Genomic DNA, 26,975 nt, shown 5'->3' on the forward strand with positions numbered 1-26,975 from the left:
CTAGAATTTTAAACATAAATAAACGAATAATGTTATAGGACTGAAATTGTAAAATATAACGAATTTTGTGAGACACGTCACTTGTATTAAAATGTCCGTATGAATTCTTCAATATTTTTTTTCGGTAGTAGTCTAGAAGTATACGTTATAACTCGAGCTCGAACAAAAATATTTTTGATGTAAATTTCAAACAATAAATAATAAAATTAAGTTCTAAAAAGGATATCAAATCTCATTCTCTCATTTTGTCAATATAAAGCATGAAATAAATAGAGTAATAAGCGTACTTGAGAGTACTATATTTTTTAACTACTATTTCAAGATACTTGTCACACTTGTTCGTAGCAAAACTCTCTATCAAAATGTCTAATAAGATCTTATTTATAATATTCAGCTCCTTTATTCTTTATACAGACTGTATTAATATATAATATGCATTCTAATTTACTGTTAATTTATATGTTTTATCTGTTGAAGGTGAATTAGAATTTCAGAATTTACAATTCACTCCAAAAACTGACTGAAATATTATTTTGTTACAAAAATGTTGCACAGTATGTTTTGCGTTACTAGGAATACCTAAAAATCATAAAATATGTCATATTAATGAACAGAAGAGAATTTCTGAAACCAACTCCAGTATATTTCGTCTACTAATTCCTTCATTTTTATAAAAATGTATGCTTCAAAAATTTTGTTTCTGTCCCAAGATTAATTGCAATTTTCTACAAAAGCTATAAAATAGTGTAAATCTAGCAATATATAATTAAAATGTAAGTTTTTTATACTTTAAAATTATTATTTTTCATGTGTAATACTGTTTCTTTCAAAAATAACTGAAATTATTATACATGTTTACGTTAAAGCATGATATTTGTCTTTATTTCCTGATTATGTAAATAGTTGATTAATTAGGAGCTTTTACTTCCTGCTAGCAAACTGTAAGTTCTAATCCTTACGCAAACTATCCTAAGTTCTGTCTCTGAGGGGAGCAATTTATATGAGAAGTAACTTTCCTGAAGTTAGAGGATCAAGTTAATATATTATAGTCTAATAATATTAGGGAAGAAAATAAATAAGATATTCATATATTATATTCTGATTATCCAATTATGGACATTATATAGAGTTTTCATAATATAGAATGGAAAAATTAATTTTCTCTATATACATTTTAAGTATTGTTAAAAGAGGATCTGAGCATGCAAGATGTAGCTTTAATGGTATTAGTAAAAATAATCCAACAATTGAGAAGTCCTATTAATCCTTTGTTTGTGAAGTTACTGAAAAAATAATTTTGTACAAAACAAATTTCGAGGCCAAACAAAAAGAAATATGGCCAACTGCTCAGAGCTAAAATGAACAAAGTTACAAGACATAATCCATTTATACGGTAAATCCATTTAGCGTACATCTCCGTTTTTCCATTTGCCGAGGAAAAAAACAAATCGGGAAATCGTCCGTAATGCCAAACATTGTCTTATCATAAATTTAAAATTTAATAGTCGTCCCCGCCCCCCGCCCCCCGCATTACTTCTGCGCGCCGAAAATCGTTCCCTTTTAGAAGAATATAAAATTTAAACGAAAATCAGCGAGGCCTGAAAATGACGCTATTGACTGGAAAAATGACATTCCATATTTCTAGATTGTATGGGAAGCCAGAATAAATATAAATAATCTCAGATATAGTGAATGGCCTTTAAAGTTTATCTATTGAGTGTGGCTTTGTTGGATTGAGTGGGATTTTCGTAGGTAATGGTGTTATATTTTATGACATCATTAAAACGATTGATCGGAATATATTTACTTTTAATATATCACATGAGGTTCATTTATATTCCGGTTTCAGTTTAATATATATATTAAATTATAGAACTACGACTAATCTAATATATAACTATAATCGTTATCTTCAAAACTTCTTATTCTCGTTTACTACACATTTAATTACAATAACATATTAATTTATCCAAGTGAATTTTGATAATTTTCACTCCAATAACAAAAGTTTTGTTGAAATTAGACAGTAACGTGTTCACACTAAATTCTTAGCGACACGATGTTTGTTTATTTACGATACTTCTATTTCAAAAGATTAACCATTATGTTAACATAGGAATATATTACTGTAAGGAAATCTACAAAATTGAGGCTAACACACATCCAATATTACATGCGTTTTGTTTACGTTTTTGGATTTTTTTTGCGGTAGGTAATCAAAATTTACCAACAATGATTAACGTGCGCAAAGTCAGAACAAATTGAACATAAAGAAAAACAGTTCGACCTAAAAATGTCCATAAAGAACAAAAACCTTTTGTAACAACATGAAGGCAACAAAAGTTTGAGCCGAGCCCGCCAAGAAGAAAATTTATCTACCCTATTATTTGCTAATAAATATTAATATTAATAAATCACGAATAAAAGAGAAACATAAATTAGGTTTATGTTCTCAGAAGATCTGATAAAAGAAAATAAGAATAATTTCCTGAAATTGTATAGGCTCAGAGAGAGAGAGAGAGTTCCTGAAGATAATAAACTGTAACGTTTGGCATTCCGATATCGCCAAGGGGCCAAATAAACGTCAATTAGTATATTGGCCGCGTATATTCTTAATTAATGGTACTTTTAATCAAGAGCCTTTGTTAGACTGGTCCGCGTTTTGCTCTTTGGTAAATATCAAATATGTTTTTCATACATTTCAGCTGGAATTAATTCCCTTTTCTCAAAACAATATCGAATCATTATTTCATCTAGTTAGAAAATTGTTTTACAGCAGAACTTTACGGTTCAATTAACATTAATTAGTTTTTTTAACGAATAATTTTAAAGTAACTTTAACAATTCTGATACTTTAGTAGCTTTTGAATTTCAATTTGGCGTAACAGTTCAGAAATAATAATGATATGAAAATATAATGCAATTTGTAAAACTGGTTCGGATGTAGCAAACTAATAATAACTTGAGATGTAACAGATAAGAATAACAGAAGTATGTCGATAACGAATATTTTTTTACAATTTTTTACATCCATCTTCTTTATTCTGCTGATCTGGACTACCGATTTTACAGCTTACATAAATTTATTTAACGATTTACAATACTTTAAATGTAATAAATTGTACACAGTTTTAGCAGCTATTTAGAATGTAAAACATATTATTTTTGAATGCTCTTAAATTTCCGGTTAATTTTCAATGTCTTTCTTTATATATTTTTCGAATAACTTTTTTAAATATCCTGACATATTAAATGAGGTATATGCGAATAGTTGGATATTCTTAGAGTGCCCTTTCGACCATTTTTACTGAACGGAGACCGTTCTGGTGAAGTCGTCCATTTGCCATTTACTTGATCCTTTGTCGCATTCGGCATATCTTATTATCCGATCTACATTTTATAACAATAAATAACGGATATATAAAGACAAATCAGTTTGTCTGACCTGAAGAGTTTTCTCGCCATTGACCAATATTTTACGCAGCCCCTCACGTAACGAATGACAGAATAAGAATGATAGGATAACTACGTGACTGTTTTGGTGGCATTTTGTGGTTTTCGAACTAAGGCGAGATACGCCATCGATTGTGATAGAGAGCGGATTTTGATTTATATTTTTAACCCACAGTCTAGTTCCGACGATTTGTAATATGCCAACTTTTGATTTTCTAACATTTACCATATGAAAAAAATGATACCAATTTAACACCATATTCTCCAAGGATTTCAGACAGAGGAATATTTAAATTATATATTTCTGGACATTTTCTATGCGATCAAACTCATGTCTTTTCTTAATATAATTATTCATTCGGTTTTCAAATCACATGATTTAAACTAACAAATACTTTTACAGATTATTATATAGTATTATTATTAGGGAAAAAGTAATTTCGGTTTTTCCTGATAAATGATCTAAATATTATTTTTACTCTATACTTATCCGATGAAGCCATATTATAGCACATTTGGAAGGAAACAATCGACGGAATATTAGGGGAGTTATAAAGATAGAGTCATTCGTTGCAGTCAAAAGCTATACGTTTTAAAAATTGCGATACCAGAAGATGGAAAAAAGTAATGCAGGCTCATCGAAAATTATTTGGTCTTTACAGCTCTATTACTGACATTTAATAACAAATAACAAATAAACATGACCAGTGTTGTTCAATCAGAAAGATGGTGTCAACAAGGCTAGACCACCCTATGAAGTTATTTTCCTTGAATAACATCAAATTATCGATTATCGTTTTTAAATTAATACAAATAGTAGTATTAAATGCGAGATGGAACAGCTATCCGGGTCATTCCAGTACATTTGTTGGGATATATTCTGGTATGTTCAAAGTTGGGCACTTGCTACTCAACCGACTTAAAACCATAGACCAAGGTTTGTAGTCGTCGTTAGTCATTACGTATATGCAAATAATCCATATTTAGTAAAAAGGAAAATTTTATATATAATTTAGATACACACACTTTAAAAATTTTTAAGATATCGTTGATATTTCGAGGAGAGCAATATTTATTCGATGAACAATTAAATAAAAAATGGCAATAATGGCTGCCATTTACGAAATATTACTTAAATTGAAGGACTTAATCTGGTCGAAGGAAACAAAATTTAAAAGTCAAATAATTGCGCTAGATGTTTCTAAATATGATGTGAAACTATTTATTATTATTTTATATAATTATGTTTGTGTCGAGTTGTTCATTATAAAAAGGGATATTAATTAAGAAATACGCTGAAAATAAAATGAATAGAAAAATGCTTACTTTTAAAGTTAAATATTAGAAATGACAAAATAGCTAGCAAATATTAAATATCAAGTACTGTCAGGCTAGCTTGCTGCATAAAAACAATTTCTCATTAAATTGTTGTTTCTGCAGCTCTGTTGCGAAAATAATAAAGAGTCCTGTTCGCTATAATTTAGTTTTATTACGGTTTTGTAGGCGCCAAATTTATTTTTAATGTTTCAAGGGCCTTGTTATGAAATTAAATCGAGATGCATTGCAGTCGCTTTTTAGAGGGTTCCCAACCAGTCGCAAATTATTAAATATTTATTAGTCTACCGACAAAAAAGTATATTTATAGATATAATTTAAAAAACAACACAATTTTAATGGATGTTTGATAAAAAGTATCGTAATAAAGAATAGTTGAATTTATTGGCTGAACTATGGTTTGTTTAGGATTAGTTTGCCTTAGTTTTGTTGGGTTTCCATTATTTTTCTCTGGGTATTACATATTTCTATAAACAAATGTCAGGGAAGTTTAGTTTTGTTTCATATTTATTTTTCCCAATTTTTTATTAATTAAGAACGCGTTAAAAATTATTCGTAAACTTAAATACGCGAAATGTTAAGAATGTGTAAACTATTTTAAAAGTGTGTTTCCTTTTTATGCATTTCACTTATATAAGGTAGGGTAAAAGTTCCGCAACCATTGACGCAATTTCCGGTGAGTGGCAATAATGAAACGATTATTTTCAATCCATAATAAAATTTGGACGTCTACACAACACAATGGTTAAAGCGAAACTAACCTAAACGTTACATAACCTAGATGGCGCGGAATCAAAATGGTAGTGGGACTTTTTCCCCACCTTTTATAGTAGTTTACTATCACTATCTGAGTATGATCACTCTAAAACACCTTTAAAATTTCTAGCAAAAAACTTTTCTTTCCGTCTCAATTATTTTTATGTTATATAGCTATAGTAAAAATTGCTTGAACCCTTAATATATGTATCAGCTATTATCACCGAACGCGTATTATGTAAAAAGGTAATAATATTGATAAATTAATAATAATACCACATTGTTGTAATCAATTCTAGTAATAAAAATTATGAATATGAAAGATGTATATAAATATGGTACAACATTTAAATAAATATTCATGTTTTTTGGTAGAGGTGATATAAAAAATAAATGGATATAGAGGAATTCCAATAATTGTTATGAAAATTGAAATCCAAAAAATACATATGGTCAACAATTTCAAACGGCTACATTTTTTCATTCCGACATCCAATCCAGTTCAAACAATAGTAATATTTTTAAACAAGGAATGCGACAGTATTACTTTTTATTAGCTGCATCTAATTGTGAATATACAATTTTAACGGCAAGTTTTTTTATTTATTTATCTCATTCAATTATTTGAGTTCAAAATGCTCTAAATTAAACAAATTGGCAGATTAAAAAAGTATATATGAGGTATTGAGCGCAAAATTTTAAATATATATACTTGAAATTTTTTTTTTAATAATTGAAAGTGCTCCCAGCAGGTTGTTGAATCCACAACGAATCAATTAGTGATTTATAATATCTCCGTCATTTAAATTTAGTCTGGTAAGGGACTAATATTTTGCAGAATATTTCACTACTAGAAATATTATACCTCTTGTGTGATATCCAGCCCCCTCATATGAAAAATGAAAATCCCAAACGAGATCACTAAGTTCAGATTGGCTTATTTTGTGCGATTGGTCGTGCTTTTGGACAAACCAGATCAAGGATCTTCAAATTTTCTAAAATACAGGACGTTGAGAGTTTATTAAGTTCCTTCTCATACACACTGTCTTTAGTTTCTATTCCTTATTCATAAATTTGAGTCATAGTAAGAACTAGTAATCTGTTAAGGAATATGGAAAAGGTCGAATGAGTTGATTGAAAATTTGGATATTTCGTTGTTCCTTTCTTTTATTAACAATCCTGCACATATCTATATGGTTGATAGGCTCTCGCCAAATCATTGACGCAGAAAATATCAGAGCATTTCTTTATATTTCAGTTTCACTCTTAATATAACTGAAAACAAGTTGCAATAAGTCCAACATTATTGTTAACGGAAATTAAACGTTTTCGTATTTTTCTTAGCAGCTTTTACTTTCAAATGAATAAAACACAAAAGCGCTTTAAAACATCATATTTACAACAATAATTGTCTGAAATTCAAGATTGCAGCATAATATCGCCGTTCATGACAAATTCTAGGAACTGAAAATGTCAAATATATAAAATTAACTGAGGTGATTTTTGATTATGATAAAAGACTATTTCTACCAACCAAAGAAATTATATTAGTAAAAAATTATCCGTTACTTGAGTCATATTCTTCAGTTAATTAAAACGGTTATCGTAAATTTAAAGAATTCATAGAGCTTAAATATTTTCCTACTACCTAATTAATAATAACTAAATCTATAACACTTAAATCAATACTTTACTTTATAACACTACTAAATTTATTCGTGGTCATATAATTTATTATATCAAAATCTAATAAGAATATATATACAATACAAGCCAAAAAGTCCCATAATTTTTATGAAACTTATGTCATTTATCATTATTAAGCTGAATTATTTCTTGTTGTTCTACTAAATAACTTTTACTCTACACTAATTCACGTTTCATGTTGAGAAAGAAAGTATATCATTGATTAGGAGACAAATACTATATGTGGCAGCAAAAAAGTTTGAAAACTTTGGGGAAATTTTTCCTGTTACGTACGTGGAATTGTTAAAAATATTAATCCTGTTATTTAGTATCTTTGTACAAAATAACAATTATTCCTACTATTGTTAAACAGGCAATAATAATTTCGGCCTTTACTAATAGATCGCCTGGATAGATTATACTTATAGTAGACATAGTAATGTAGTTGGGTAGAACCTTGCCCTGGTTGCTCAATTACTGAACAAATCTCAAGAAAAGTTATTAAATATAATGAGAAATGCCAACATATTTCAATTCGCAACACCTCGACGGAACTAAGCAATGCACATAAAACAGTCTCGAACACTTTTTATAACATTCGGTATTCAAAAAGTTCGTTGCTTGGATGCCACATAAATTGTGAAAATTTGAATGCAGCGAGCTTCAATTTGTAAATTACTGCACACATTCAAATTATTATAAAGAGGACTTCACGTGTCTAAGAAGAGAAATATTCTGGCTTATTCGTGTATGCATAAAAACCAAAAATATTGTATGTATAGACAATATACTAATAACATAGCATGTATTTATATACAATACGAAATAAATATTATATGTGGTAATCCCTAAAATATATATTTGTTTGTACAAAAGTATCCAATAAATATATTATATAACCAAACACTTTTTTTGCTTTACATGATATTTCAAGACATGACGAGTAAAGCTAGTTGTTAATAAATGTGAAATATAAATCTTGAAACGGTTGTATCTGATAAAATCGTGTCACGATCTACGTTTTTATCTTGGGGTATTTGTAATAACCGAATTTTACGCTATATATATGTTCCTCATTTTTCTTTTATTAAAAAATCCATATGTGCTATCGCTCCTACTGGAGATGATAAAGTAATATATTCCTCGATATTATTTCCTTATATATTTCAAGGATTCTAAAAAGTATACCAATTTAATTTTATACGCACGATATTATCTATATACGATAAATAAGACTTCCTTTGTATGAAGAATGAGCACTGAACTGCGAAATGTGAACTATATATAGGAATAAATTATTTTTGTGTCGAAATAGCAATGTTATATACATTTGGCGTATGTCAAATTGCTTTAATATATTTTTTAATATTTTTTTTTCTTCTAAATATGCAGTCCTTAAACTGTTGGATGTTTTGGCCATTTTGACATATAATGATTATTAGTGAATTGTTCTATTTCGAATATAATAAAGGTTTTCCTAAACTGCTTAATTTTATTTATATTTTTATGTTGAATATTATTACTTCTCCTACATTTCTTTCCTTTTATTTAATTATTATATATAGAGTATTTAATACCGTTGAAAAAATTCTATTAATCAAATTGTATCTGTGTTTTTTGGTGATCTACCTCTTGTATCTTGTGGTAAGATTGACGTAACTTCCTAAGATAAAGAGAAAATAAAGCGACAAAATAACACTGGTTGAAGACGTGGAAATATGGATAAAGACAGCAAATCATAAAATTATACTCAAGATATCTCTAATCGAAAATTTAATTCTTGATGGAAAAGGTCCTGTGTACTCGTTTCTTCGTACTGATTCTTAATATATCTACTACATGTAATGAATTTAAGTTCTAATTTCATTTTACTAAGATATCTTCTTAACATCTAGCTCATTTCGATTAGATAGACCAAAGATTTGGTAAGGGTAATTTAACACAAAAATAATATTCGTAGAACAAACAGAACGTATTTAAAAATCCAATCACTTCTATGCTTGAATTAACGAATAATTACAACGATTATGAACGAACAAATACAATATTTAGTAACAAAACCATAAATACTAGGCAAAACATGTTCATTATGTTATGATAACAAAATACAATACTGAGATTGGTAAATCGTAAATATTAATTAAAAAAACTAATTATAATACTAAGATTAACAAACTACTAAAATTATAATAAAAAACTATAAGTCTACTGGGTTAAAATAACTGCAAATTTTAAGCCAAAAAGCTTTTTCAACAAGTGTAACCTGGAGAAATAATACAGGAAGGCCTGTTTCGAATCTATCGAAATTTGGCCCGAAGTTTCGTATGGTCTCGTAAAATTATGTTGTGTACTATCATTTAGCTAAAATTGCATTCCAACAATTTAAAAATATTTGTTGCTGTGTATTTACTGCTGCTGAATATGAAACAATAACATATCCTTCAATATCCTTGTATTTTATAAAATTTACTCATTCATATGATCCATACACAATAAATATGAATTTATTCGTCTAGAGGGTGATCAGCGAGCTGTAAAAAGTCAGCGGCATGCACGAATAAATCACTTTTGTAAGAAAATAACAATATTATATAAGAGTTTTCCAAATAGGTTTGGAAGCAAAAGCCATAATTTTTTGATTACATTCTCAGTCTTCTAGCAAAAAGCTCAGGATATAAATTGGTCTGTTTTGAGATTAGCTCCTCCAAACGTTACACTTGATGTTTTATTCAACAGCGTAATTATTCACGATTTGATTGTTTCATTTTCTTAAGAGTAAGGGGATGAGGATTGTTAAAACGATAAGTAGGGATTTACACATTTCTGCAGATATCTAGATGATGGACTTAAGGACTGCTATGTTGAAAAGGGTCTGTAATAAATTATGCTTACTTTATATGTTTTCGCCCAGATATATCCAATATACTTTATGGCGAACATTTTTTATTTACCATCAGATAAAATAAAAACAATTGTTCTAATAGGATTGAGGATTATTGGTGATTAATTAAATCATATGCGGTCATTTAAATATTAATTTTAATTAATTTTATTTCAACTATTTACAAGTATATAAAATGTAGAACGGAATATTGAGTGTTATTTCATTTTATAATATTAGCAATTTATATTAAATAACATATAGAAAATCCCTAAACTAACGCGACTAAACTGCCTAAATAAGTCTATTAAATACGTAAGTAACGAACATAAAACACTATTTTCAAAATATATATTAGTTCTGGGTGGTAGGGAACGTATAAATCACAATTACATTCCAAATATAATCAACATAAGAAAGGTTTTTATAAGTTAGTTAATTTTATTTTAAATTCTCCTTGAGCAAGGTTTCAGATATCATCACTTAATTCCACTCAACTCAATCAGAGTGGTTTTCAATATTTTACCTCAAAACTTAAACTAACCAGGAACATTCTCTTTAGTTAATTGGCAAGCCATGTTTTATGTTTTATCTATAAACTTTATCCACCTGATGTGTGCTGCTGCCAAAGGGAAATTCTTCAAGAAAGAAACTTACTAGTCGCTTTCAAGATGATTTTTGATAATAAAATTATATATTATTTTTGAACTCAACACTTATTCGAGCTATTAATATTAATTTTAAGTATTCGCTGTAAAATAATTAAGAAGATAATTTTAATATAAATTAAGTATAAAGGTGATAATCATAAAGACGGTGTAAAAGTTTTTCTTCTTTCCCGTGTATTTGCTTTTTCTCTCCTTATTACACTTAACATTTGTCACTTCTATTTCACAAATGAATGATATTTTAACAAATGATATTATGAACAAATGATATTTTAACATGTTTTGGTTAACTTATATATTTATTAATTCAATTTACTAGCAAGTAGAGCAAAAAAAGAAGTTTCATTTATAATACTTAAGTGGACACACAAATACCTTTTGAATTTGCAAATTTCATTTTAGACATATATGAATGCTTTACTGGTTACTTATTAGAACCTAGTAGTCATTTCCGCAAAAGAAGTTCTGTCTGTTTTACATAGTTGTTGGCTACTTGGACTTCGTCTAACTTTTAGCTAGCTTTTTAATATCCCTTGATGTTCATTTAATGAGAAAAATAATTTTAATTGATACTATTTCCATTGTAACATCAATTTTCGTAAATATGTAAGAACATTTATTATATCATTTTATGAAATTCAAGGTCCCGTCGCATTTTTGTACTCTTACTTTATAACAATTTTTTTCACTATATATATATATATATATATATATATATATATATATATATATATATATGGGGAAGGAATTTTATAAGAAGGAAATAAAATGAAAAGACGCAGCCGTATTTCTCTGAGAATATAAAGATTCGCCCCGTTATACACAGTAGACAAAGGCATTTCTATGTTTTCGAATGTCGAACTCTCTCTAAGCTTTTGGAAGAATTATTGTCCCTACGAACGTAAATTGGTGTGTATTTATTTCGTTAGTCTGATTGGAAGGCAGTTTAAGTCGACAATAGAAGGCCAATTTACGATATAGATAGGAAATAATTCAGTTCGTCGAAAGCTCCGACGTTCCACTTTATTCCATAAGAAAAATTTCCGGATAACGGTACCAAGGGACCGAGCGGCTAATTGCAAATACCCTTAATAAAATATCTTTGCATAAAAAACTTCTTGTTCAATTTAAAGTTGAATTACCTTGCAAGCAGTTTTTCTTTTTTAGTATAGGAAAAAATCTCTTGTCCTGTTATAAACTAAAGAGTTGTTAATAATTCTTAAATTAATTTACCTTTACATTTCAGATTACACTTTCTTTAATCAACAAGCTATATCAACATGACTTAACCCTTATTTACTAATTTTTTTAAATCCAAGTACCTTTGTGATACCTCGGTGGGCTGAAAGTTTAATACGCCGGCAATAACGTACTATGATCAAATCTCGCTGAGAAATCTCTCGTCAAAAAAGTTTTATACTAAATGTAAAGTAATGTGTTCGTGTTTATCCCACTAACTATAAAAAGAGAAATTTTAGGTATACATATTATCTATTTATAATTATATATTATCAAATATTTGATTAACTTAATTTCTGTAGGCTTCCAATTATATGTGACCTGAATATATTATAAAAAAAGGATTACAGAGTACAAGAAAAATTTACATGAAATAAACATAAAACGCAGTAAATATAATAAGGGACCAAAGAAATACTAGTAATACATTTTTAATAAAATTTACAAGAACACGCTTGAAAAGACGAAAAAAAAATTGATAAATGATGAGAAGATAGAAAGTAACAAATGGGAGATTAAAACAGATGAAAAAAAAACTAAAATAAGCGAAAACTAAAATAATAAGGTAACGAGATTGAAAGCGGGAAAAAATATTGAATTAATATCTATATGAACTGAACAGATATAAGTTAAAAATATCGTATCAACAGCGAAACAGAAATGTTAAAATAAGTACTGGATAACGACTAATGTACTCCAAGGAATCTAGAGAAGGCTTCAATTCTTGGCAAAAAATGTTAGTACGAAATCAACGACCCAAATTTCTTTTGTAGCACTACAAACCCAATATAACACCAATTTCTAAACTTACACTTGACAAAGAGTCGATTCATATCACTCCTTATCCTCTTATCGTTATTCACAATCATGATGGTGGATCCACATGAAATGAAATAATATATAAATAAAATCAATTTAATTCCTTCAAAAGCCTCAGATGAATGTGTTTTATCGTATTGTTTTCCTACTTCATCGGAGGTCAAAGAATTGTTTTATATTTCGGATATATATAAATATATTTATATTGATTAAAAAAATTGAGTACTCTTATAGAAAAGAAAGTTTTCATGTACCATTTTTGCGCGCTTATCTTTTTTACGTTTTTTTGCTTATATAATTTATAAGAAACACTAGTAAACATTATCTTGATAAAAGTTTCCAAGAATTTTAGTTTTCCCTGAAAGAGCTGAGGGGGAACATATCAGATAAGTATTTCAGTGGAAGTTATTTTTTCAGCATGATACCAAATTTTTGTTTTTCTCCAAGAAAATATAAAAATACTATATTTTCCGTTACAGCTTTTTGTAATATTCGATGCAGAAGAAACTAGATAAGTCTATTTCTTTTGTTCGGGATCAGCGAAACTTTCTATTTGTTTAGGATGGAAAAGTTTTAACTAAGTTTTTCCTTTTTTACAGGCGTAGAGAGTGGAAAGTGTCTACCAAGATTTAGAAACATGCTATCCAAGGCAGACCTCAGATTTGTTTTTCTTTTCCTCAATCTCTTTTCATTATATAAAGGTAAGTTTTGGCGTAACTGCTTTAGTGTTAATGTTAAAATTTATTATACTTTGAGTTGATACTGTGTGTTTTTTCATTAAAATAGTTTGAAATGTTTAAAATATAACTATATGATAATTAATACTAAGAGTATTTATTACATTCCAACATATTATCCACAGATATTATAAATTGTTATAATAACCGTTATGATTGAAAAATTATATTGTCTAAATGGTGACCGCGATTCGCTTTCGCAACTTTCTTATGACATCCTGCAACATTTGAGGCTTAATTTATTCAATTTCGTGACGAATATTATCTTTAAGATGCTGAATCGTTTGGGGCTTATTTACATAAACTTTTGATTTAGAAAACCCTACCAAAAAAAGTTAGGTGCTGTTAAATCCGGAGATGTGGTTAGCCATGCTAAATCGCTACTTCGCAAAATTAGTCTTCATGGAAAAACGTCATTCGATAACGAGCTGACTTTTATTTCTTAATATTAAAAAACTTCTTATATTAAAGTTCATTATATTACTGTACTTAATTCGTTGATCAGGATCTCTCGGTGGAAATTTTTGGACTAACTGAATTTTGTACGGGAACATTTTCAAATCAGTTTTCGAAATTCGCCTTAAATTGTGTGCAGGAATGTGTAACTGGGAACCACGTCTCCGAATTGGTGTTTCTGAAGACTCTGCATGACTATTGTGTACTGTCGAAAATTCGCATGTAAACGATAAATTCTGATTTTGTGTGGCACTGAACGATTAGGATATTTTTGACGCAATTTCTGCTGAGTGGCAATAATGGAACGATTATTTTCAATAAATATTGTCACTATTTCTGCTTGTTCTTGTGGCGTATACTTATCCATAATAATATTTAGACGTCTACACAACACAATGGTTAAAGCGAAACTGAGCTAAACGTCACATAACCAAGATGGCGCGCAATCAAAATGATAACGGGACTTTTGCTCCATATGTTATATAAGGAAACAATTTAAAATAGCCGAACACATCATAAAGTATATTATCTGTTTTTGAAAAAATACAGGATAGTTAACTTTAGTATGATTTATGGTATAAGAAGCCAACAATAATACAATAATATACACTTACGACTTTGTATGACTATATGTAGTGCAGTAAATATTTAGATATGTACATTTTTAACAACTTTTTTATACTTACATGTGCTTCTATTAAGATATTTAATCGAAGAAATGAAAAGCCCTAAATTAATTTACAGTCCAAGGAACTCTTGATCGAAATCACTTAAGAATACGTACAAAGAAATACTTTTCAAGATATTTTCACCCATATTCAATTGGATACAGGCTTTTTATACAGCAGGGTAAATTGTTTCAGTTCAGTTTTCCCATGTTATTTCAATTTGTCTAGTTCCTAGTATGGGATTGAGTTTCAAACTTTACAAATCGCCCGCCATAAAAGGAACTTCAGCTTACTATTTTCCTTTTCCCGATAGAAAATTTGAAACCATTAGAAATGAACTCGAGGAGCTACGTACGTTTTATCTGGTTCGAATGGTATAGTGTAGCTTAGTGTTAGGGGAAAATAGGTACATATTCAGAAATATCTTTCATAAACTAATTACTAACTAAATTAGTAAATCACCCTTTATGATGGAGCTAATATTACAAAGAAGCTGAAGCCGACACAGTATTTTAAATAAAAACATTTTTCGGTCTAAGCTTTACAGTTAAAAGAATAGTCACCATTTATTTCAACACCCTACATGGTCTTATTTTCGACAAATACAAATTACTTCTTAATCCAATTTGTCCATCTTTTTTTTATTTTCATTTCATTTCATTCATCAGCAATTTTAAAGTGCCAATAATGTGTGCTTTTCATACAACATTAAAAAATTATATTATTATATTACAAATATATATATATATATATATATATATATATATATATATATTTGTATATATATTTGTGTATATTATTTATATATATATAATTGTAATATAATAATATAATTTTTTAATGTTGTATGAAAAGCACACATTATTGGCACTTTAAAATTGCTGATGAATGAAACGAAATGAATATATATATATATATATATATATATATTTTTGATCAAACTTTTATAGGTGCGAGGGATTTTGTGTTAACAAATGTAAGACGTCCCGAAGTTTGGTACTAATCAAGAAGCTATTCACTGATCCTCTTTCGAAACGTGGGAGAATGACGTCTGCTCGTTTTAATTATCCAGCAATTATGGGTTGCTTATTTTGTTAATTATATCCTCTACAATGTGACATCGTCGCCTGACAGCTTCTTAATAAAACAGCCTAATTAAATTACAAGGGAGTAAATTAAGATCAAATTAATGGTAGACAGAATACATGAATATTTATGTATAATAAATACTTATATTCAATTTTTTCTTACAAATTCAAATTAGTATTACCACATTTCAACAATATGCCATTAACCAAATCAGAATTGAAACAAATATATTATGCAGCAGAATGTGGAAAATATAACAAATATTGGTTAGGCCGGGAAAATAATGTTATTTTTTGCTCAGCGAATATTGTGAATTTGAACATCTTAAGGACTCCTTATTAAAAACAAAAACAGAGCTATATGTCACTAAATATTTGCATAAATAAGGTAATTAACAACTAAATCCAAGGAGGCAGTTCCAAATAAAATAGTTAAAAGATCTATAGAATAGGTAAATTTGAAACTAAACACTATGAATAAAATTGTTTAACATTCAAATACCTTTAAATCGGAAGGTAGCTAGAATATTTTCGACGTTAATGGAAGACCAAAGAGCGGATTTTGTTTGTCAAATACTCTGCAGATATCGCATTAAAAGCTTTTCATAATTCAGACAAGTTCAATTGTTTGAGGCAACTTACACAAATTAGAAACCGAGAGCTCTCGTATCCGAATCAGTATCCATCAGTCGGGATAAGTAAACCGGATGGGCTAAAGTTTGTGTAAATTGCTACTGGCAATGCTGCTCCTTAAGCTGGCCCATTTAAAAAGGTCAATAGCTTATGCAAAGAATACAGATCGTGGAACATAGTAATATTCAGTACATTGCAATTAAATGGTTTAATTTTGCCGAAGATATATTTTAGTTGTTGAAGGAACCAAATGTATCCAAATCTATGCTAAAATAATGTTTGAAAAACAGACGTGTAAATAAAAAAATTCTTGTTTAACTTAGCGAAACTGTTATACAAATGGTCTAAGGAGATGTAGAAAGCTCGTAGATATTGTACTTCATAGGAAAAGTGATATTAATGGTTCTGAAAAGACGGAGGATCAAAACATATCCAAAAGAAGAGGGAGAAGTTATTATTGAATACATTTAACGTGCTTGAGCTGAATATTGGAAAAAAAAAACAAAAACGTATCAGATTAATGTTTCAACTAGTGAGCGTCGTCATGTAAAGTAAAAATCTAAGTCGAAAAAGTACAATAGAATATCAAAATTTTGAAAATCTTTCACAATAAGATTTAAATTAGTATGATACCCATAACATGATAGCGATACTGTTGCTATTTTAAACTAAATAGGTACGAAAACCCACACCAGTAAACTCTTCCAGAATATACGCAGTTTTCTATATTACAATATTCATTCAAATATTAATAATTCCATTAATCGTAAGGTAGCCGAATTGTCGGATTTAACTGTGTTGGATTTTTTCTTGTAGGATTATCCGTAGCATCAGGTCGATGCTAATAAGTTGCAATCAATCCATGCCCTTAAAATCAACATAACCCAGTCAGCTTTGAGTCATTTTCAGTGACTAAGAAACAAAATATTATGTACACATTAACTGTAAATATTATTAGAGGCAATATATTGTATACTAATACGATATAAGGTATTATAGATAGAGAAAATTTGAAACGAACTGGGGCAAATTGGCTTAAAGCTATTAGAAACTTGATGATATTGGCCGAGTAAAGCTAGTAGAGACGCCGCTTGGCTAGTTACGAAGGATAAATAATGGACCGCTTGTATTGCCAAATAGAATAGTGCCGGGAGCTTAGAGCGTGAAAGGAAGTTAAGTAGTGCATTTTTGAAATATTGCTGTTAACGTGAGTTATTGTCAAAGATATTACGTCATTTTTTAATGAAAAGCTCTATTAGTACGTTTAGTTACTGTTCATATTTCTATAGAAAAAAATAAGGGACTGGAGAAAAAGCAATTTCGTTTTTTCCCATGTTTTTTAAAGTTAATTTATTTGCATACATTTGAGACACTAATCAATATATGTACAGTGTTAATATACATCCACAGTATAGCCCAGTTTTTTTTCTGTGCGAATATCGTTTCTTGAAAATCTCTAAATGGTGTTAGGCTGACTTCAAAAAGGGATACTTAAAATTATTTAAATGAGTATTTCGAACGAAAATCTGAAAGATTCTACGGTAACCGAATTATCGATTTATCAAAATAATGACAAAAGTTCATAAATTAAAATTATAAGTGTAGTTGATAAGTGTTTTAAATTTATATGAATAAAACCGCCTAATACAAAACGAAATTATTTTTACCTCCAGCCATTATTATTACTTTTTACTGTTTATTTGTAATGTTTAGCTTATTGTTACTTTTTATAAATATTGCACACTCCGACCTTATTTTCACACGATACATAGGAAACGTATACATTAATAAGTAATGAAATGGCCAGAAAACAAAAGAGTAAATCTATATATTAATTAACTTAGTGAAAATTTTGTTTTCCTTTTTGAGGAAAACTAGAGGGAGCAGTGATGGGCTTGAAATTTGATATAGTTAAACCTCATATTGAGGAAGAATTTTTGGGCATAAGATGATTGTATAATATATGCTACAAATAAATAAATTGCAATAGAACGAAATAGGCCCAAATCGAGAAATCAGGAACAGCTGTCAGATCGGTGACAAATAATATATAAACCAATATTATAGGCCAGCTTGATAGGCACAGATACTGTTGCGATAGTCGCGGGTTCGAATTCTGCTGGAGCATGGATGTACTTTATGTTTGTGCTTGTAGTTCTAAATGTCTATATGTCTTAAAAGACCGGATGTCTTCTGGGATGGTCTCTAAGTTGGTCACTGGCCACTCGGTGAGCTTAATGCGGATGACCGTAGTTCGGAGTCAACATTAAACAGTAGGGTCAGTCCAGATAAACACTCGTTGGTAAAATGGAGACTTTAAAATATATTTAAAAAAAATATTGTAGCCTCCGGCCGACAAGCTCCCAACTCTAAATCTTTAATATGGTAGATTATTCATCGTTTCTGTCGCACTCAAATCAACTCCGGTCGCGTAATTTTTAAAATAAAATGGTGGCAACGTTGTATCGCAAAATACTGGCTGGTAATTTTAAATAGGAAGAAAAATCCCCAATTTTACATTTGTAACAATATTAAAACGAAAAGTGAGTATGTTAAACATTATTAAACGGAGTTAATTAATTTTAATTTAATATTTTGAGTTATTTTTGGCCATTCTCGTATTATCAGAACTATTTAAGAGTTATTACAAGTTTAGATAAAAAGCGATTAATTATATTTTAGAATTTGTAAACTTATAGCATATTTTTATTAGTAAAAGGCTACAACGAGTTTTTTGGGTAATATTAAAGGCAATATGTAAGCTGAAACGGTATTTTTAGCATACTATATACAAGAACAATAATATATATCACAAAATAAAGACGTTCGAAATAATTAAATGGAAAGTTTACGGCTGCGATGCCGGGATTTTCTCTGCTCACATTACCATTTGAAAATTCTGTTAGGGTCATTGCGGTCCCAGATGAATAAAGAACCTGCAGTTTAGCCCATGCTAGTTTGCTAAGCGCATCTGCTTCTGACTGTCTGTCCTGCGGGAGGCAATTACAAAAATAGCGGAGTGAAATTTCCACTTTGGGCTGTTAGCCTAAAATATTCAACTTGACTTGCACAATTGTATAATGGAACATTCATGTGCATTGAAGTTCGGCATAGTTAACAGCAGTTACTTTAAATTGAATTGAATAATTGATTTTAACATACCTGCTTAAATAGTATAACTAACAATTTCCTGCATAAATTGTATGTGTAATATATATGTGTGTCAGCTCTAAAAGAAAATGTTGGAACTTTTTTGTTATATATCTACGTGTTTTTTTTTGTCGCTTTTGGCGATTTTATCATTATTTCGTGATTATGCAATTGTGCTTTTATGCTTAGAACATGATATTTCATACAAAGGATGTGGACAAACACAAATGTTTATATCAACAAATAAAATTTCATAAAATAAATTAAAGTAAAATATATTACAAACAAAGTGTGTATAGATACGATGTTGGTAGAGATAAAATGAACGTTAACAGCGAAATGTCAACGTTCAGGATGAGAGGAACAAAGTTGAAGAGTTAGAGGATATAAAGACAAACGACAATTATTGGGAGTTAAGGGAAATGTTCCTATAATTATACAGTCCGATTCTTAATAGTTAGTTTTGCTATACGTCTTTAAGCTACTGGACGAATATCTACTCTTAAAATCTACTCTATTCCACCTCGTAATCAATCCATGGCCAGCGCTCGAGTAAAGGGTCTTCTTTTCAACCAATATGTTGTTGGTGGTGTCACAGAACTACGAACATACTTTACTAATTATTCTGGGCTCGGACAATGCTAGTATCATATTTTTCAGATTTGCATGTCTTTCGCCCAAAAGATCATTTTCCCCCAGAAGTTTAGGAAGAATTCCTTAACTTTTCATTCGACAGACATGTTAAAATCATTGTAATATGCGTCTGTTAATTCGTTCTTCAGCTGTGCAAATAATAAATTTGCCTGAAGCATCGCATTCGAAAAGCCATACAGAAGAATTAGCAAGTTTAGTCTTGAGTGTAACATTCCCTCTTTTCCACATGCGCCATCTTAAATAGGCAAGAGTTCCTGCAGCTTGATCAATTCGGGGTATTACGTCAGCAGTAGATACCTCGCTGATTCCTCGCCTGTATTAGTGATTCCAAGTATCTGAGTTTTGTTTACAATAGCATCCGTCAGTTCAACAACATTCTATATTTCTTAAAATGTTCATTATTAAATCTCAAGCCATATACTTCTGCAGTGTGAACTATATCTTGAAGAATACTAGACGCCTCAACATCAATATCAGTAAAAATGGTGCTTTCATCAGCGAACATCGGTCAAGGAATTTGTAGCATGATGCTGAATGCCATATCTTTGTTTAAAAAGTTTTCGAATAATTCAATATTTCATTCATATTTCAATAAACACTACTATAGCCTTTATATTTATAATGCTTATTCATTAATACTGTTGTTTCCTTTATATGTCAAAATTACTTTATGAACGACAGAAAGATACCTACTGTATATGATATCATTCAATAGTGCTATTTATAGAAAAAAGTTTAAAACAGTAAGCTTAGTTTAGATAATAATTGAGGTGAACTAAATTTTAAACCTAACAGAGTAAAGTCACAGTATGTATAAATAAATGAATAAGTGTATATGATTCATCTGTAAACCATACAAATTTGTTTGAAACAGTATATCAAGTTATATATTAAAATAATTTACCTAAAATAACTTCTAAACGAAACCTAATAAATATCCAAAGGTGAAATCAGGAGGGAAATTTGATCGGGGTGGAAAGATCTCGAGCGAATAAAAATCATATAACTTTCATGTTTGCGAGCCAACAAAGTATGCAAACTCAACTTTCAGATCTTGACGGAAATAATTATTACAATATCTGGGGTGTGTTTTATTTTGGGTTAATAGATATAGATATAAATTATTTAGGTAGGATATAGGTATAATAAATTTTTAATTTATTAAAATAGTAAAAAGAGTTTTTCATCTGTTGAGTTATTATCCATAGAGCGTAGCTTACATATATTATTATTGTTTATGAGAAATATTTTCACTTGAATTACCGTAGGTGCAAGTCTTAGTCCAATGGCAACATATTGTCGATTGCTTATGATTCTATTTTTGAAGTAGCAGTGGTTGGTCATGTAATTTCAATGATTTTTCATTTAATCGCATATCTCTCGTAATAAGTTTATCAATGAAATCATGTTTAACACGTTTGAAATGTACATGTAAACATAACGTCATTCGTTGACAACAGCCAGTGAAAAATTGTAGCGTTTTGAAAATAGAGAGAAAAGGACATTTCTCTGATATTCGGTTTTTTACTTCTGAAATGAAAAAATTTTACTGCAGGCTCAATCAAAATTTTGTGGCATTTATAGTAATGAGTGAGTAAGGTATCATAATTTGTTTAGTTGTTTTCGTTCTGGAAATGTTGATGTTAAAGCTGTAGCTCGCACTTGTCTGACGTTTTATAACTAGTTTATTATAATTAATTAGTACACACACTCTTGTTTGTGCCATCGTCTGACTTCAGAATTTGTAAAAAGGCTGCGCAATTTACTATTCTGTATATTTTTCAAGAATAACTAAAACTAGCAATATCTATCCTAAGTGAAATATTACTTTTAGATAGATAAATGATACAGAAAATGTCCAGAACACATTTTTTTCTGTGAACTCTGTATTGATAAAATAATGTTAAGATACAACTTAATGTATAACAGAGAGATATAATATTATTTGGAGTGTAAATATCGAATTTAAAAAGCTAATAATAAAACGCATTTAACGAAAAGCTTTCTTCAAATAGTAACAAAACCAATCTCAAATAATCTACGGAATGAAAAGATAATACGGAATTGAATATGCATTTATTATTATGAAAGATATTCTAGAAATAGAAATTCAATTTATTTAATTGTATTTGTATTTTATAGACCCATCAGCCTCCGGGACTATTTAGGGTATATTTACAGATATACAATATACAATACATATCAGTTAAAGTATACAATGTAATTACAAGTACGTTGCGAGATGACAAGCAAAATCTGTAAAAGCATACAGACGCATAAATATATGAATGCTACAGTATAATGGTAGCATAACCCATGACAGTGAGTAGGATACAAGATACAAAAAATGTAAACGAATATGCATTATCTTACATAGATGCACACCATTATAGCTCTAATAGTCCTGTTACAGTTAGAAAATTAATCAGCTTGTCCAGGTTCTCCAGCTTAAGACACTGGTCCATTGTCTCTCCCAGGTTGACCAACCGTCTTTGCGAGTTATATCTTCGGCATTCGATTAATATGTGTTTGGTTGACAGTGAGGAACCATATTCGACGCACAGTATTGGACTTCTTCCCTTAACGAGAAATTCATGGGTCAGTTTGCATTGACGTGATTCTGAGACGGGAGAATCAGTTTAAGTTGCGCCTCCTGATGTTAGTGCTGTTAAGGCCTTCATAATACTGTTTTTTCACCACCCAACGCTTGTTGTTTTCTGTTAGATCCCATAATATCTCTATTCCAGAAGAGGAAATTTTCAATAAGTGATCCCTTCCTCTTCTTGGCTAAATAACCCGCTCCTTCATTTTCAATGATCCCACAGTGAGAAGGGAGCCACATAAAGGGGATAGTTTGGCCGCTCCTTTCCAATTTAGAGGTTAGTTCACGGATAAACACTAACGGCTGTAGAGGTAGATATGGTTGGAGGCACTTTAAGCAGCTTATTGAATCGCAGCCGTCAATACACTCGATGAAACGGGGAGCCTGAAGTGTCCTTCCGACATCACCGATGTAAATGCTGCCCCCATATAGTTATCGCTCTTGAAACCATGCTTTTAATATAAAAAGGTATTCATGATATTTCTTAGTTTCATATTCATTGATTCTGTGCTGATACTGCCAGAGTCAGAACTATCGTATATCCTCGGATGTGTATACCGGTGGAAAAGCCAGCGATAAACAAACTGCATGGACTCTATGGCAAGAGTCCCTGGGTTGTTCTATACACGAGTTGAGTTTAGTGGTTGATGGAAAGAAAAGTCTGTAGAAATTCAATTTAGTTACCTTATATCTCTTTTTAAAAATCCATTTTATTAGAAGTTTAAAAAAGGTCATTCAATTTGTTACAAATTATTTGTTTGCGTAATTACAAATAAGCCTAATTTGTTAAAAAATTTTTTTACGTCAGGAAGTATTGAATTATAATAACAGTTTGAAATAGTCTTCAGTTAGTTGCTAATCAAACCAAAATCAGTCTGACCAGTTCAATTAAAAGCATAAATATCAATTAAAAAGAATTCCTGTTTTTTTTTTTCACTTTTTGATATATGTTGATACTCACATCTATTTATAAAAATAATATTTTAGCCCGAACCCTAGTTTGCATTTTTAATTACCCCAAAAAGCCTTACTTCACAGTCGCCATTCCCGAGGGTAATAAAAAACGAACCGGCTAAAAAGCCACAGACAGTCACCGAAGGTCATTTATTCCACGCTTTCTTCCCTACCGGAGGATCCTGACAAAAATGGATAACCGTTCGTGTATTTTATTTAATAGAAAATATTCATTTATATTAAGTGTTTTATTTTTAACTTATTTTAATTAGTATTGAAAAAAAGCGATTTAGATTTTTATAGGAACATTAAGGTTAAATTGATTTAAATTAATGAAAACCTTTTTAATTTTAGTGTGGTTTTAGGATTTAAGAATGTTTGTTTTTAATATAACTAACGTTATAATTAATACTAAATATGTGGTACTTAAATTGCACTAATTCTTATTCAAGTAAAATTAATAAATTAAGCCTTATATAGAATATTAAACTCAAGTATCACTTATCTAGAGGGACACCATCTAAATTTTTTTATTCTTTAACTATACGAATTTTCTAGCATGAAATAATTATAGCACTTCAACATTCAATATATTCCTTTCCTTTGATTCCTTTGCAAATTAACTTGATTTTTTTACTTTTTGGATATTAATTGACCATTTTGTGTTTGAAGCCTTTTTTTGGTTTAAGATCAAATCATATCGATGTATTATTGTTTTATCCTAGATAGGATTTATAGCTGTTTATATTTTAGGACTATCCGTTAGTGATGCATTAGTAACATTTAGACACGCAAGACTATTACTTTTCTTGAAGTTAAAGTCTACGAGGTGCTAATATGTCGTAAGCTGAAAACTAAATCGATTATCGACAGGTGCTTATTGTTTGACCATATCTAACTTTGATGTAAATTAATGGTGCGAAATTTATCGCTTCTGCTATTATATATTAATTTATCGAACTCCCACTCTATTTTCTACATTCTATTTGAAGAGTATAATATTTTATAAAAACTTATTGTTGACGCTAATCCGATAGATTTTAACACGTATATCTTTAAATATACATTACTTAAGGAGTTCAAAAGTAATGATTGATGAATTCAATAAATGAATGATGATGAATGATGATGATGAATGATAAATTTATCAATAATCACATAAATTTATTTTTGATTTCAATATCATGTTCACCAAGAACTTACCCTATGTAAAATAGAACGTCTGTCTGGACGATTGTAAAATATTTCTGTAAAAACAAACAAATTTCATCATATTCCATCTAAAGCCACTGGAATGATCTAACAAATTATAGAAAAGAGACATATACACTCTGTAACTAGGAACTTTATTGTTATCGTACCGGATTTGCTATCCTTTCGTTTCGGTTAGAGAACTCTTTCAGGGTCACATGGGTCCCGGATAAATAAAGAACGTGCTGTTTAAAGAGCAAACGCCAGCTTGCAAAGCACATTTACTACTGGCTTTTAGTCCTACGGGACGACAATTGCAAAAATAGCTGGGATAAAATTCTAGATCGGATTATTAACTTAAAATATTCAGCTTACTTCTCTCGATTTTACTGCGGAATATTTGCACCAACATCGCATGTCGCCCATTCGAAACACTTGCTCAAAATTGAATTGAAAATTACCTTTTCTCCTAAGAAAAATATAAACATAACGATAATATGGGATCTGTTCCGTTAATAATATGTTTAAAGATAAAAATATGTTTCGTAAATATTGTTATTAAGAAAATATAGAATTAAGAGGAAAATGTATACCATTGCCGTATATTATCATTATTTTTAGGTATTTTGAACATTATGGTAAGGGTTATTGGTATGGTACGACATATTAGCACCTCGCAGACTTTTTAACTTCAAGAAAAGTTAATAGTCTTGCGTGTCTAAATGTTACTAATGCATCACTAACGGATAGTCCTAAAATATAAACAGCTAACAAGTTTCAAGATTTACTTAGGAAACCATAATAAATCGGAGAACATAATTAAGTTCTATTTATCATTTTGAAGAAGCTAAGAATATTTTGCTAGTGTGTAAAGTGAAACTAGTCCTTGATACGTAAAAAAACGGGTTCTTTTTCATTCAACATGTAATTCGGCTTTTAAAAACATTCTTTATCAATAAATTTGGTATATATTGCTTTCGCTTTCTCCGTATTCCCCAAATTTAGCACCCAGCGGTTATTTCTTAATTTCTGGGCTTACAAAATTAGATTATTACATGGTTAGAGAAAATTATTACAGCAATCCTAATTTTTTGTAGAAAAAATACACACATTTTCTTGTTGTCAACGGTACGGTAACATAATTATCATATACGAGTCTTAAAATTAATTATCACAATTACTACTCAACTATAAATGTTTTCATCAGTCCCATTATTCGCAGTACAGCATGACCCTAATTTCTTACAAAATCAAATAGCTTTATTCACTGAAGCATATAATAACGTCCAATGCTCGGATTATTTTTTCCTTTCAATTTAATACTTTTGCAGAACGTGTCCCTGACAAAATGGAATGAACATATTTTTAATCGTATTGAAAGCATTCATTTCCGCAAATTTACTGCTATTTGTTTGCTTTTTTATAACTTTCCGTCTACTAGTTAAGAAAATAATTTGTTATTGTATTTATAAATTAATTATAAGTAAGTTATTATAAATTAATTTGTGTTCGAAAACTCTCGTACAAAATTTTTTTTAGTACAAAAAAAGCAAGCAAGTAAAATAATTATATGGAAATACATTTCATGATTTAAAAAGCGAATTTGCACATAGAAATCTAAAACACTAATAAATGCGTCTTGATTAATATCCTTTTGCCAATCCTGTTTCCATCAATTTAGTTAATAACAGTAGAGATTTACTAGCAGTAGCAGATTGGTCGACCTGGGCGAGGTTTATCTTTAACTTCGAGATTCTGCAATGAAAACCAACAAACTTAGTCAAATAGTGGCGTTTAGTAAGGATTCCTCACCACAATCAGCAATTTTCAATGAGCCCGCGCTGCGCTTTCTTTTCAAAATTAAAAAAGCAAAATAAGACAAGAATTACATTCTTGGATCTATAGCGAAAAAAGGAATTAACTTTTTCCCAAAATGTATGTTATACTTTTTAGGTATAAAATTACAATCCTTGTTGTATTAAGTATTTCAATGTGTTCGCGGAAA

At 29.6% G+C, this 26,975-nt stretch overlaps 1 protein-coding gene across 1 annotated transcript in view; it reads left to right on the forward strand.

The window, feature by feature from the left end:
* Positions 1-26,975, forward strand: part of LOC143190888 (uncharacterized) — a 161,364-nt gene that overhangs the window by 27,414 nt on the left and 106,975 nt on the right. Inside the window, exon 2 of the mRNA XM_076395461.1 lies at positions 13,437-13,538. Coding sequence (XP_076251576.1) covers positions 13,475-13,538 — 64 coding nt within the window. The 5' untranslated portion in view covers positions 13,437-13,474. The remainder of the gene's footprint in view (positions 1-13,436; positions 13,539-26,975) is intronic.

Source organism: Rhynchophorus ferrugineus, unplaced genomic scaffold, assembly GCF_030347505.1.
Source record: "Rhynchophorus ferrugineus isolate W39M unplaced genomic scaffold, kcgeb_rfMv2 rfM2, whole genome shotgun sequence".
Taxonomy (NCBI): Eukaryota; Metazoa; Arthropoda; class Insecta; order Coleoptera; family Curculionidae; genus Rhynchophorus; species Rhynchophorus ferrugineus.